Source organism: Podarcis melisellensis (genome assembly GCF_964234715.1).
Source record: "Podarcis melisellensis genome assembly, chromosome: 1".
NCBI classification, from domain to species: domain Eukaryota; kingdom Metazoa; phylum Chordata; class Lepidosauria; order Squamata; family Lacertidae; genus Podarcis; species Podarcis melisellensis.
In genome coordinates, this window is record NC_138528.1 from 83,913,582 (window position 1) to 83,928,085 (window position 14,504).

The 14,504-nt window shown below is 48.9% G+C and overlaps 1 protein-coding gene across 1 annotated transcript; it reads right to left on the reverse strand.

Moving 5' to 3' along the window:
* Nucleotides 1-454: 454 nt before the first annotated feature.
* Nucleotides 455-13,575, reverse strand: GMPPA (GDP-mannose pyrophosphorylase A). Its single transcript, XM_081927557.1, has 12 exons — nucleotides 13,402-13,575; nucleotides 12,536-12,633; nucleotides 11,597-11,700; nucleotides 10,711-10,903; nucleotides 9,662-9,721; nucleotides 9,202-9,332; nucleotides 8,516-8,650; nucleotides 7,502-7,599; nucleotides 5,838-5,884; nucleotides 5,557-5,649; nucleotides 3,091-3,259; nucleotides 455-2,939 (listed from the first exon to the last, which is right to left on the reverse strand). The coding sequence occupies exons 1-12, from the start codon at nucleotides 13,439-13,441 to the stop codon at nucleotides 2,839-2,841; spliced, it is 1,269 nt and encodes a 422-aa protein (XP_081783683.1). The 5' UTR covers nucleotides 13,442-13,575; the 3' UTR covers nucleotides 455-2,838.
* Nucleotides 13,576-14,504: the final 929 nt, after the last annotated feature.

Genomic DNA, 14,504 nt, shown 5'->3' on the forward strand with positions numbered 1-14,504 from the left:
TTTGATTGGGGACTTTACAACCTGTGTTATAAAAAGGTCTAATTACATAAATCTTTACTCCGTTTACTTACTGACATTCTCTCTCTCTCTCGATTTTTTTGCGGAGTTGGGAGGTAGGCTGGCATTTCTCTTGCATGTCTGATTCTGTTCCTGAAATAGTATCTGCTGCATGTATATATAAAAGCAACCAACTTTCCATTTCTCTCTAGCATTACCAAGAAGCAGAAACCAGGGTGGTTCCGCTGGACAGAACAAGCTGCCTGACATGCAGGACACATCTCAGAGAAAGGGGGGCCTGGATCCGTCCCTCAGCCCAGCCAAGGATGGTGTTTTTGAACAACACCTGCACTTTGAATCCTAGCAGTATGCAACGCATTTTACAATCCTCATCCTCTTCTTCATCCTCACAACCCACCCATCCTACTTTACAGAAAGCTGCAGCTCAAGAATAATATATATTTAAATATGATCTCTTTATTTCATTTTTTTAATGGAAGAAGCTGCAAGTAAAAAACAAGCAGATAAAATAGGCACACCAATGCAGCCAGCCCCCCTCCCAGACAGCAACAAAATGCTGAATTGCTAATGCCTTTATTAGTATGAATTTTACCCAGGTCACAATCTGATGGGGGCAGGAGAAATACAAATTAGAAAGGGATCTGCAGCCACAGAATATGTCCTTTGCAATGTTAAGATGCACAAAGAGGCAATAGATCCTGTTTCAAATAACCCTCACCCCTACCCCACTACCTGCTGGAGTTGGGTCAGCTGTTTCCTCTGATGCTTTTACCAGTTCACTGTAGGGTCCTAATTCCTGAACTTGGCAAGGGAGAGTGGCAGCAGACCTTAGCCAGTCTTTAGACCTTGGAAAGGAAACTTGCTGTGAGTTGCTTTGGAAACTGAACATCCTCTATAGCTGTTTACATTGATGTTTACGTCCATGTTCCAACATGTTCTCAAAGTGCTTCACAAACAGCAAGAATGTAAACACATAACCCTCCTCTCTGGTGCTGAATTATATCAGGAGCAGGGGTTTCACCTCCCTTAGGTGCAGCTTAGTGCATCCCCCAACACCCAGGCCCCGAGTTGGAATCCTGCCATTAAGGCAAGGAAAACAGGTTAGCAGAACCTAATCAGATCAGGGCACTTTGTATCAATAGAGGAACATTTGACCCTCCAACTGTTGTTGGATTCCAGCTCCCATTACTCCTAGCAAGCAAGACCAAGGGTCAGAGGTGATGAGAGATCAAGTCCAGCATCACCCAGAGGGCTGCCAGTTCTTCACTTCTGCAAGAGACAACCCCTCTCCTTGCAACCTCAGCCCTTGTACATGGAAAGGTAAAGCCTGAGGGCAAATGAACCGCAACAGCAGTGAGGGAGTTTGCATGTGCTAGAGTCCCTGTTGCATCTCATCTCCGGAGCTCCTTGCTCAATGCAGTTTCCTGTTCCAGCCCTTGTGGAAAGCTGTTCCCATTAGCTTAAAAACTAACAGACTCAAGCACTTTCCTCAACATGCACTCACTCTAACAAGCTGCAGTTGATCCCTCAACCAATATCTACTCATTCGTCTTGGAGCTTTAAAATCAAAGCTCCAGTTTGCAGCAGAGGTTAAGCTATGCAGTACGTTTGTCCTCCCGGCCCCACCACGCTGCTGCCCACTCAAATTGCTTCTAGGCTCCACCACCCAGTTTCTGGAAGAAACATGAGGCTGCGTGCACATACTATGGGGCAGCTGCTTGGCAAATAGATTAGAGCATGTCTCCGTGGCAGATCCCCACAATCCCAGTTTGGTGCCTTTGTGCACAAGCAAGAATATGATACACACAGACACACACTGCCATACAGTGGTACCTCAGGTTAAGTACTTAATTCATTCCGAAGGTCCGTACTTAACCTGAAACTGTTCTTAACCTGAAGCACCACTTTAGCTAATGGGGCCTCCTGCTGCTGCCGGAGCACAATTTCTGTTCTCATCCTGAAGCAAAGTTCTTAACCTGAAGCACTATTTCTGGGTTAGCAGAGTCTGTAACCTCAAACGTATGTAACCTGAAGTGTATGTAACTCAAGGTACCACTGTACTAAGGGGAATCAGGAAAAATGCACTGCAGCTAGTGGAAATGTGGGGTGCTGAACGAATGCATCCGAGGCCCAAATGGCATGCAGATGTAGCCCTGGGTCCTTCGGTGGCCTAGGCCAGGGGTAGGGAACCCTCCAGGTATCTCTATCCCTTGGGACTCTTCCCACAGCACACCAGCCCTGCTCTGCTCTCTCCACCAGCACATTTCCCCAGCTGGAATAGGTCCTTAGACTGTGATGTTGCCTCTTCCTTGCCTTGATAAAGGCAGGCGTGTGTACTGTATATGAAAACCTCTTACTGCGTGGCTGGAATACAAAAGGCAAGACTCTGTTGCCCCACCCACTTTGGGCTCCAGCACCCCACCCATTGGCATACGGCCTCCGTAAGACTGCGCATGAGAGAATGCAGCCCTCGGGTTTAATAAAGGCTCCCCAGCATATCCACACATCCTTTCCTTGCCACGTGCCTTTGGCTGGTAGCAAGGCAGCACCGCGGCCTCGGGATGAGGCGGCCTCCTGCTTCCAGGAAAGGTTCTGCGGCAGCTGAAGAAGGAGTAGGCAAGCCACCTGACATAGCAGCAGCCCAAGAGGGAAGCTCGCATCCCCCTTCCTGCCGCTTCCATGAACAGACCTGGAGGGAAGTCTGTGGTGACCCATGCTAGGTCCAAAGAGGCCATGGCTTGAGGGTGGGGGCAGCGTCCGGGGCTTCCTTCTGTTCCGCCACCTGGGGGCAACTGGAGGTTCCCCTCCTGCCTGCCGCCTTCAGAGAATGATTTGATTCTTGAAGCTGCGGCTCAGTTCCTTGTGGGGCAGAACGATGGAGTTGAGGATGACAACTTCGGCAGGGATGGTCACGTTGCAGCCTGTCGAGGAGGGAGCAGCAAGAGGCATCAGCAAGTGGGTGGGTGAGAGGGAAAATGCAGCCAACACAAAAGAGAGAAGCGAAGGAGAGTATTCTTCTTCTTTTGCTGGGAGGTACAGGGGAAAGAGAGTTTAAAGTGGGCAGACGCTTACCCAGAATGGTGATGGATGGGGTGAGGCGGCCATCCCGAAAGAGAGTCTCGCTGTCAATCTTTGCGTAGGGATCGTTAGGGTTGGGGTCGCTGGGAGTACCCTCTACACGAGCCCAGCGTCCAATGGTGCTATCCCAGCCCACAATGCTGTTGAGCACACATGTATGGTCCTGGGAAAATGGGACAGGAAAGAAAGAACAGGCACTAACATTGGGGTGGGGAACCACCAGCCCTTGGGCCAATCCTGGCCTGCCAAGGGTTCCCATTTGGCCCACAAGGCCATTGTCCTCCAAACCACACCCACCTGTGATGTCAGATGAAGGAGGGCAGGACCTTCTCCTTTAAGTGAGAGGACAAAGGAGCCTGTACAAGTCTGGCTTTTTCTTCCTCTCCCCCACCATTTCCTACTTAAAGGAGAAGCCAATGGCTCTAATAGAGTTCCTGCATTCCTGGTATGTTGCAGGTGGCATCACCCTGGGATTCAGCAATCTTGCCATGGATGCTACTAAGACTGGTGTTAATCCTTCAGACAGGCCAGGACGTAAACGGTGCTTATAAAACACTTAAAAGGGAAGTGGAGATCACTGTGGGGAAATCTGAAGTGTAGCTTTTCCCAGACACTCATCAAACTTTCTTTTCCACTTTTAACAACCCCAGCTACTGGCTCAATTGATTTTCTACAAGAACAAACAACTCCTCTATTTATTCAGGAACTTTGTAGAGCTGTTAAACAAGGATTACTGGAGGCATGTGTGGAGGAGCACTTTCAGTGTTTAAAAGCTGCACCATAAAAATATCAAAACTGCCCTCCGAAACACAGGGCCAAATTAGAAGCGGTGTTAAATGCACCTCTGCATTTAATGTGCACTTTTAAAAAACAGAGTTTATCGAGACAGAGGGAGAGTTTGACCTTCTCCACCCCCTGCTGTGGTCGTGATGGAAATGGCACCTCCCAACTGCCCCGCTTTTCCTCCCAGTGCAAAGAGCAGCTGTGGAAGAGTGGGTTTTTTCATCATGGCCACAGCAGGGGGGGAAAGAGCTCCACTTCCCTGCCTGCCACAATGCCAATAACCATTATTACACCCCCTTCCCATGGATATTTTCATTTTCTTTTTTTTAAGCACATGATAAATGCAAACAGACACTTAACTTCTCATCTACTCTGGCCCTTAACGAAGGAGTAAATCCAATTCAATTCAGCAGGACATATTTCATGCTTAGGATTGTACTGCACATTTAATGGAAAATGCATGGAAGAAGCTGCCTTGTACCACATCAGGCCACTGATCCAGCTAATGTCTGACTAGCAACCCCTCTTCAGAATTTCAGTCAGGACTTCTGCAGCCTCCAAGATTCTGGGTACTTTTAGAGCTGGGACATACCAAGAAAATAAAGGGGGAGGATATAGGGCACCAATAAGTCCCCCTCCTAAATTCTTAATAGCCCCGCTAAATTTTTTATAAATGATGCAGCACTACAGATTTACAAGTCTTTTACATTTCTCATGAATCCACAGCTTCAGCTGCATTTGTATGTTTTCATTGATAATACATAAATGAAATTACCTCCGTAAGTGGGGGCCAGACCGGGCAGGGGAATACCAGACTTTGCAGTGCACTACTGCCACCTGCAGGGCATTAGCAAAACAACGAGAAGCAAAGAACAAGCTATCCTAAGCCAAAAACAGCCTCCTGCCTCTGATCAGAGGTGTAACTTCTGAGGTCCTCCAGATGTTCTCCGATGACAACTCCCACCATCCTTGACCACTGACCATGCTGGCTGCGGCTGATGGGGTTCCTGAAAACATCTGGATGGCCACAGATTCCCCATCCCTGGATTAGAGCAACAAAGTGTCAACCCCAATCCAGCAGCAGTAGTACAACGATCCTACCATTGTGTAAAACGTGGGTGATGGTGGGCTGAGCCTACACGCAGTGCCAAAATAATTAAGTAAAAAGTGCAGTTTGCAGTGGGGTGGGGAGAAAATAATAAAAACGTTCCTAAAATTGCTAGGCATCTCTGCAGGGACCTTGTTGCTGGCTGTCACTTTTAAACAAGCATTTTAAACGGTTTCATGCACACTCCTACATTTAGTGGAGGGATGGTGGGTCTCTAAAATCGGGGAGGGAGGAATCAAATCAAAATGGCACAACTGGACAATGGGGAGGAAGCCCTATCAAAGTGATGTCGCAGACAACATCCAATGGGTGGGCTGCAACACTCATACAACCACAGTCATGGCTGCAACAGGCAGCACCAGCTGGAGCAGAAAGGAAGTTATTTTTTCCCCCCGTGATGAAACACCACTGTTTGAATTCTGCTTTGTGGAAAAGGTGTCTCGACCCCAAGCAATAAATGAGCAATAAAACCACACATTTGTTATACTAAGAACAATAGTCTGAGTAGTCCCCTAAAGTGATGCAAGACATTAGAACTTGACCCATTGGAACTTCGGAGCAATACCTACCTGGAGAGAAGCCCCATGCAGAATAATGGACTCACGAACACGCACGCCAGCGCCAATCGTCACCCCCTTCCCGATGGACACATTGGGACCTAGCTACAGGGAAAAGGCACAGGGTGGTCAGTGGCCCAGCGCAGGCCAATAGCCCCCTTCATCTGTATGCTCTCTTAAGTCCAGGGTATGTTCAGGGGCCCAGAGATTAAGCCAAAATGCACAGCTCCTTAAAATCTATCCCCACACATGCTGGAGCCAGGCACAGAATACACCTTGCCCATTACACTTACCACAGCGCTGGCATCCACCGAGGCTGCAGGATGGATATAAACATTCCCTGCATAGAAAAGAAGCAGCAACAGAGTTAGTTCTTCTCCTTACTCCACAATGGAGAAGATTCATTGCCACCCCTCAGAAAGCATCACTGCAGAGATTCTGCTTGTCTACAACAATGCGGGTTTCCAGCAGCAATGCTTAATACCTCTGTGCACAGCAGACTCAGTAAAGCAAATAACCCTAACACACACTGCAGCCTAGATTGGTAGAGACTCCTTTCAAAGACAGATAGCTGCCTTGCCATAGGAGCTTGGGACAAACTAAAGAGAGAGCATATAATGTATATAATTTTCTGTTTTACAATTTAGAATACTCATTTTAACATCCTTAATATATCAATGACTTCCCTTCTTCTCTTTCCAAGGTTCATTTTGCATATAATAAATCCCTGCATATTTTACAAAAACTAAACCATTCAGTATTCCATTATTACATCCATCAAAACTTATTTACACAGCTGAATTTATCTTAATGCTGCCAACGTTTTCAAGTGTACACAATTTCCCCATATATTCACTGAACGTTTTCCAATTTTCTCTAAATGTATGTTCTTCTTGTTCTCTTCTTCTATATGTTAAGTCTGCAAACTGCGCAGCTTGAAAACTAAAGAAGACTCTCACCAAGCACAATTATGGGGAGAGAAGGAATGCTCTTGCTAAAACTGATGGTTTTCTAATAATTCCAATGTAAAGCACAAAGGAGCGAGATAGATAAAATTGCTGTGGAAATACAGATGTTTAATTTGTATTCAAGCCCCTTCCTTTGTACTCTTGCAATCTCCTCTTTTCTTACTAATTTTTACTGATTTGTCATAACATATAACTATATGAACAATAAAATAACCATACACATAGCACATTTAGTACAAAAACAACAACATAAAATTTGAGATGTGGTTCTACATAGCAAATTTTTTTAGATGGGTCTATATAACCCAATGGGGGGGTGAGTCATTGGAGGACTACTTATATGTCTGTCTGTCTCTTTCTTTCTTTCTTTCTTTCTTTCTTTCTTTCTTTCTTTCTTTCTTTCTTTCATGTATTGATGCAGGATTTGGAATTTTAGCTTTGTATTACTGCACTGATTTGCTGTTCTTTGTATTTGTCACAGCCTTCGATGTGAATGATGTGACATTGTTTTATCAAGTATAATTCTGGCAGGCTCTGAAACCAGGTCTAAGAACTCCAAGTCAGCCACCAGAAGATGATGGCTGAAGACGGTTGCATGAAGTACACAGAAAACAGGCAAACGTTTCCCAATTTAGTAAACCTTTTCAAAAGCAATGCAAAAAGGATAAACACTGAAAGGAGGCACATCACACACTTTGGAGCAGCCTTCCTGAACCTGGTGCCATCTAGAAGCTGTTAGATTACAACTTCCATCATTTCTGACCATTAGCCATGCTGGCTGTGGCTGATGGTAGCTGGAGTCCAGCAATGTGCAGGCATGACCCAAGCCCCTTGGAAACTGTACCACCGAAATGGCCTCCACCCAGCAAACCTGTTTTCAGATGCTACGGCCCCTTTATGTTGTGGAACAAAAGCAGAATTATCTCATCCTACCAACATCATGCATTTGTGGTTTTCGTCTCCCATATGTGGAAAGAGGGAGCCAGTACCTCGGATGGTGGGTCCACCAGGTTGGTTCTGGGCAAGTCTTTCTGGGTGACACTGGCTGTAGCAACTCAGATACAGGCGACTGGCATAGATTGCAGACCTGGCAAAGAGAACAAGCCAGAAATTACACCTGGCACCTGCCTCCAAATGTAGCATCAAGCCCGTGAATGCCTTTGTCCTCTTGAGGACAAAGGAAAATGACTGAGTGCCTCACCAAAAAAATAAAGCCTATGATCAAAGGAAGAAGAATCCTTTCTTCCTGGGATGGAGCACAGGACATTTTTATCCTGCCTCATTCAGCTGGCAGTATCTCCTGTAAACCCAATTCTGCAACTTCCCAGGGAGTTCAAATTTTCTTCCCTTTCTTTTGAAAAATTGGACTCTGGCCACCCATGCGACAGAAACACAAATTCTAAGCTCAAAAGCTAAATTGTGGGAAATTAGAATTGCACTTGTTCTGCTTCAGGGATCTACATATTTATTAGTTTGGATCCCTGCCCCTGCCAATTTTGGGACAACACTTGAGAAAAGAGAAAGAGGGAGGACTATAGAGTCTGGATCCACACATACGAGAGCAAGGGTGGAGGACTTGTGCTCCCGACCCAATGATGTTTGATTCAAACGCCCATCAGCCTCAGCCAGCATGGCCAATGCTCAGGGATGATGGGAGCTGGAATCCAGCAACCTCTGGAAGGCCACAAATTCCTCATGCCTGGGCTCATGGCTACAGAACAACAGTCATGGGGGAAGAAAGAGGCTGTGATCAGGGTCCATGGTCAGCCCCCCCCAACCCATCCATTTCCCAATATAAGAAATAACTCTCAGGAGTTTCTCTTTGGCTTTTGCATTGTCACCATATTCTTATGGTCCCCCACCTCCAAAAAAAGCATGCAGGTATCTGCTTAAGGTAAGAAAAGCTCAGATCCACAGAGAAAAAATTGATTCAGTGTTTGGTTATCTCATAGGCAGGCTTACAACCACTTCCCAGGCTTGTACCTCCCTCTACTTCCCCTTACCCAGCGGATTTGATCTGGCTCCAGAACCCCTCCGTCTTGTAGGCAAAGAGGCGTCCCTGCCCGGCAAGGGCTGTGAAGACATCCTGCTCCAGCCTGATGGCTTCAGCTCGTTGCCAGCCATTGGTGTTCTCCTCTCTGTGCGAAGAAGGCATACAAAGGGTTAGGGGCCACATGACTCACTGGAAAGATGATGTGTGGCCAGAAAGAAAAGGCATTTCTCTAGGTCAGGGAAAATAACCACTCAAGTACAGCAAGAGCAGATCCTTCTGCTACTGAGGATGAGGAACCTGAAGCACTCTGGAGGTGGCTGGACTACAACTCCCATCATCTCTGGCCCTTGGCCATGCTGATTGGACCTGCTGGGAAATGGAGTCCATCCAACAACATCCTGAGGGCCACAGAGGTTTGCCCATCCCTGGGAAGCCAAAAAGCCAGTTCTAAGCCTAAGTACCCAAGTCCCATGGAGCAGAGAAGCACAAAAGCACTCGGGAGACGAGGAATGCGGGAGGAAGGAGGAGATGGACACTTACCCAAGGCATGCACCCCTAAATGTGGGCAAGGGGTGGCAAGAGGAGGAGATGGAAGAGACACAGAGAGAGGGAAGAGAAACAGAAAGAGAGAGAGATGATAAGTGACCAGATGTTGCTCCCAGGAAGCAGGAAGGAACAGCTAAGAAAGAGACTCACAGAAGCAGCTCCTGCTGGTTCCGTTGGAAGACAGCGCCAATGTGATGGAAGATGGCTGGCGTGAACAAGTAGATGCCACAGTTGATGAGCTCGCTGACGAAAGTGCCGGGCTTCTCCACGTAGTGCAGGACCTGGAGAAGGAAGGGGACATGTAGGTGGGGCAGAGAAGGAAGAGTCTCGGGAATTGCACCATCCAGTGCTGGGGATTGCTCTGCTTGAGCCAGGCTCCAGAGAACAGCAGGCAGGAAGGTTGTGCTGGACGGGGTACAGGAATAGGGGAGACTGTGGACAGTCTTGGCTCTTCAACTCCCATCAACCTCAGCCAGCATGGCCAACACTCAAGGCTGATGGGAGTTGTAGTCGGACAGCCTCTGGAAGGCACAGGTTCCTCAACCCAGGTGGAGCAGCTCTCTACTGGGGCATGCCTGCTGCCCAGTCTTCCCTCCAGTCTTCCACATACCTCATGCGTCTCAGTGTTCGCCACAATGCAGCCATAGTTCAGAGACTGCTTTCTGTTGGCCTAGGGACAAAAAAGAAAAGTGGTCACAGGAACATTACCAGGGGGTAGAGGGATTAGAGAAGAATTTGCAGGACAGGGTTGCCAGGAGCACTGGGACTGGGATCCTAGCAAGGCAACCATTTTGCATCACAAAGGCTAGGAACCTGCAGCTAGCCCTCAAACTGCGTTCCCAAAGCCGGGGAAGGGGGACCTCTCCATCAGCGACCAAACTCCAGCTCCCACCAGCAAAATCAGTGTGGTCAGGGATGATACGAATGGTAGCCCAGCAAGTATCAAGAGAGCCAAAGGTCCCACAATCCTGTGCCAAGCAGCGCCCTCCTTCCAAGCCCACAGCGCTGTCAGCATGAGAGGCCAGGGCTGTGCCATTTGTAGGATGTGAAACACAAGAGCAGTCAAGTACAACATTCCTAGAGTGAACATGTTTACACATGGGGAAGGATGTTTGTCCAGCCAGCAGGTAAACTTCCTGTTTCCTTCTGGGCTGGGACAGACTTCCTCTGCATGTGACTAGAGGTGGGTGTGGCCTCACCTGTGAAGGTGATGACAAAAGCACAGGGCAGGGCAGCCATCTCTCTCTCTTTTACCACATGCATTGAAGACACAACATCTACTGAGCGAAATATGCCCTCTTGGCTTCCAGCCAAGAGAGGACAAAGGGACTGTCTTCTTAAGAGATAGATTCAAAGTGTATGCTACTTCATTAAGCTAAGTCTGGCTTCTGGGATCTGATTGTGAACAGAATGTGAGTAAACTCTTTTTATACTTTTGTAAAAGACTGTGTCGTCTCTTCTATTTCATGAGGGAATAAGGGGAAAATACCAGAACAGTTATAGAGGCTTTAGCGAGCCTGAGCAAACGCAGTCGCTGCAAATTTAAAAGAAGGGAATGTTACTCTGCTGAAATTGTGGAACCTGTTAACACAAGTTGGATAAGGATATAATCAGACAATATATCCTCTCCTGCATCCCTGAACATTCCCACACCATTACCGTGGTGCCCAGCATGAGGAAGCTGTCTGGATTGCCAAGTTGCCGGTGGAAGCTGAGCATCTCGCCCAGAGGGAATTCGGAGCAGACGTCAGCATTCAGCACAAAGAAGGCTTCAGGGTTACCCGAGAGGATCTGGTCCCGGAAGTGGTAGATGCCACCGCCTGTGCCAAGCGCAGCATATTCCTGCAGATACCTACACAAAACGGGAGGCTGCTAAGGCCCTTCACTGCAGGGGGAAGAATTGCTTGTGCCAAGGTCTACTAGGCCAAATGCGCTTGGCTGTTTCAACAGGTGCATAGGGACCCAGGAAGTTGGCTTAGGCAGAGTCAGGCCATTAGTCCATCGATTGTAATACTGCCTACACTGGCTGGCAGCAAGTGCCCAGGGTTTCAGACAAGAGTTTCTCCCAGCCCTATCTAGAGGTACCAGAGACTGAACCTGGGATCTTCCACATGCAAAGCAGATGCTCTACCAGAGTTACACCCCCCTTTTCCAAAGTCTCTGCAGAATCAGGATCTGAATGGCAGATTGTAAAGATGGAGCCCTTTTCTCTCTCTTTAGCAGTGCTGACTACCCAGGACCAGCCCAAGGCATCTTGCTGTCTAAGACGGAAGACCGAATGGCTCTATCTCACTTCCTCTTCCTCAGTCCTGTTGCACAGCAGCCAAGGATGAGCAAATTTTTTTGGTACCTGAGGCAGAAAACCCCCACAAGCACCACCCCTCCTCAACAAAAGCCTCTCCATCACTGCATTTATTATGAAAAAAGTAATCAATGCATTTAAATACCCAAACAATCTGCTGCCCTTTCATGCAACCCAACATCAGCTGCCTGAAGTGGCCGCCTCATTATGTCCAGCAGTTGAGCCAGCACTGTGACCACCCACCTGATGGGTATTTTGAACTCTTGCTGGGCTGACACCAGGAATCGGCTGAGGGCCTCATTGGGCTGATAGAACCCAATCAGGAGAATCTCCTTCATGTTGGGCACCTGCAGAGAAGGGAAAGGAAGATGGAGCAACCACTGGTTGGCATATGAAGCCAAGAGCAGGAGAGCTCTTACTTGCTCAATTTATTGCATGTTAGAGCACAAGGCAACACGCTGGACTGAAAATAACCATGTCAGTTTCACAATGCCACTATACAAATCTATTGGTGCAAGCACAGTTGGAATGCTGTGTACAGTTCTGGTCAGCTCACCTCAAAAGCAATATTTTAAAGTGAGAAAAGGTTCAGAAAAGGACGACCCAAATTACCAAGGGGGTGGAACAATTCCCCTATGAAGAATGGTTGCAGCGTTACGGGCCTTTTTTTTTCTTTTAGAGGAAAGGCGAATAAGAGGTGAATTGAAATAAGTTTAGAAAATTTTGCACAGCAAGGAGAAAGTGGACAGAGAAACATTTTGTAACATATCTTAACACTAAAACTTGTAGACTGGAAGATTCAAGACAGACAAAAGTCCTTCATGCATCACAAAGTTAAAACAACGGTTGCTCGCTCCCACAGAAAGCAGTAATAGCCACCAAGTTTAAGGCAGGATTAGTCAAATTCATGGAAAAGACATCAAGGACTCCCAGCCACAATGGCTGCTGTGTTCTGCCTCTCCTGTCAAGAGACATTATGCCTCTGAATACCAGTTTCTGGGAACCACAGGTGGGCAGAGTGCTGTTGTGCTCATGTCCATCTTGCAGGCTTGTCACAGGCATCTGGTCAGCCACTGGGAGAAGAGGACAGAGGCCCAGATGGGCCACTGGCCTGATCCAGCGGGCTCCTCTGGTGTTTTTATGAACTCCCCTCATGGTGTCAGCTTAATTCCCCTTCCATACCTTAGTGCACGCCTCAATGTGGTGCTGTATCATAGGCACTCCTGCCACAGGGAACAAGGGCTTGGGCACCTCAAAGGACAATGGCCGGAAGCGGGTCCCTGCAAGAGAAAAGGTTACCACAGAATTGTAGGCTGTCGCTCACCAAATTCACAAATGAGGCAGGAGACACACAAATCATGGGCTGCCTTGAGAGGAATGGCTGCCACCAGAAGAGGAACAAGGAAAGCCAATGTCACTCTGAGGCTCCTGAAGAGCAGCAGACAACTGAAGCCAAGGCTGAGGAATGGGAGCGACACCAGGTGGGCCAGAGGAGGGGCAGAGAAGGCATATTCATGTGAGAGCAGGGCGGAATTCACCCTTCACATACAGAAAGGGATAAGGAACAAGGAGGCTTCTGAACACACACAGGGTGTCAGTCCCTCACCAAGTTACTATCCCACCTTTCCTCCAAGGAAATCAAGGCGGCATACATGGTTCCCTCCCTCTCCATTTTGTCCTCACAACAACCCTGTGGGGCAGGTTAGCAAGTGACTGGCCCAAGGTCACCCAGTGAGCTGCATGGAAATTCGAAAAGAGGTCTCCCGGGCCTGACGACATAGTCAACTCCCTCTCGCACACCCACAGCATGTGGGGAACCGGCTTCCAGGAGGAAAGCCTGCCCCCCCCCTTCTCCTCTCCCTGACCTCAGCTCCTCCGCCCCTCGAGACAGAGGCTCAGGCCACATCCCTCCGCCTGACCCCGCAAGCCCCATGGGCGCCGCAAGTGGGGCAAGCGAGGGGCGGCGGGTCTGCTCTGACGGGCAGGTGCACCGGGCGGGAGGGAAGCAAAGCTCGGCCGGCCGCTTTAGGGTTGCTGGCGGCCCTCACCTTTTTGGGGGCCGCCGATGAGGACCACGGCTTTCAGCATCGCCCTCTTCGTCTGGGGGGCGCGCGGACAGGAAGGCAGGGCGTCCCGCGAAGGATCGCGACGAGAGAGGCAGCCGTGCGCAGCACCGATCCTGCGCCCCCTCCTCGACGAGTTCTGCTTCCGAGCACGTGAGAATGCCACGTCACCGCTGGCCGGGTCCGCGCAGGGCGGGCCTTGAGCGATCCAGTCGGCGCGTCGCCGCGGGAGAAGCCGGCCGGCCGCGCTGACGCGGATCCTCCCGGATTGGTTGTTTTCGCTGGCCGGGAAGGCTAGGGCGTTTCGGGGTAGGGAGGAAGTTGCAAGCCGTGGGGCGGTTTTGGTCCCTTCCTCGCTGCCCTAAGAGTAGTCCTGCTTTCGGGCTTCTTCCCACAGGTTGAGAGCAGATGGGCTACTGGCCTGCTCCAACAGGACTCGTACGCTGCTTCACTTTGCGCCAGCCCATAGCTGTCAACTTTCAGATTTGAAAATAAGGGATCGGCAGCCTCGAAAATAAGGGATCGGCAGCCTCACCTGTCCCGGGGACAGTCTACGGGTTATCTAATAATCCGGGATAGCAGTGGGAAGCAGCGGGAAACGGCGCTGAAATAAGGGAATTTCCCGCAAAAAAGGGAAGGTTGACAGCTATGCGCCAGCCTGCCCCAAGCCTGTTTTTGCAAAGCAGGGCAGGAATTGCTGCTCTGCCTACCCAGGCTAAAAGAGATGGCACTTCGAGGGCGGAACCAAGAATCAGTTCTCAGATTGCAGGCTTGAACCATGCGAAGTGATTCTAGAGAGAATGCAGATTACTGAGCATGTGCAGACGGCTTCCTCTCTCCATTTGAGTAAGCGCAGTCAGCCCTCACCATTAATTAGCCACCAATCGGCAGAGCCTGCAAAAACCCCTTTTCGGAAGAGAGCGGCTCCACTTGGGAGCTCTAATGGCAGCCAACCCTATTGGAGCTTGTGTAAATTCCTGGCTTGCTTGCAGAGTACAAGCACATTTTAAGCCAGGTCTGGAATACACAGTGGGTGTGGGGCAGGTGAGTGTGGCTTCTTACTTATTTGCAGGATGAGTTGCACTTCT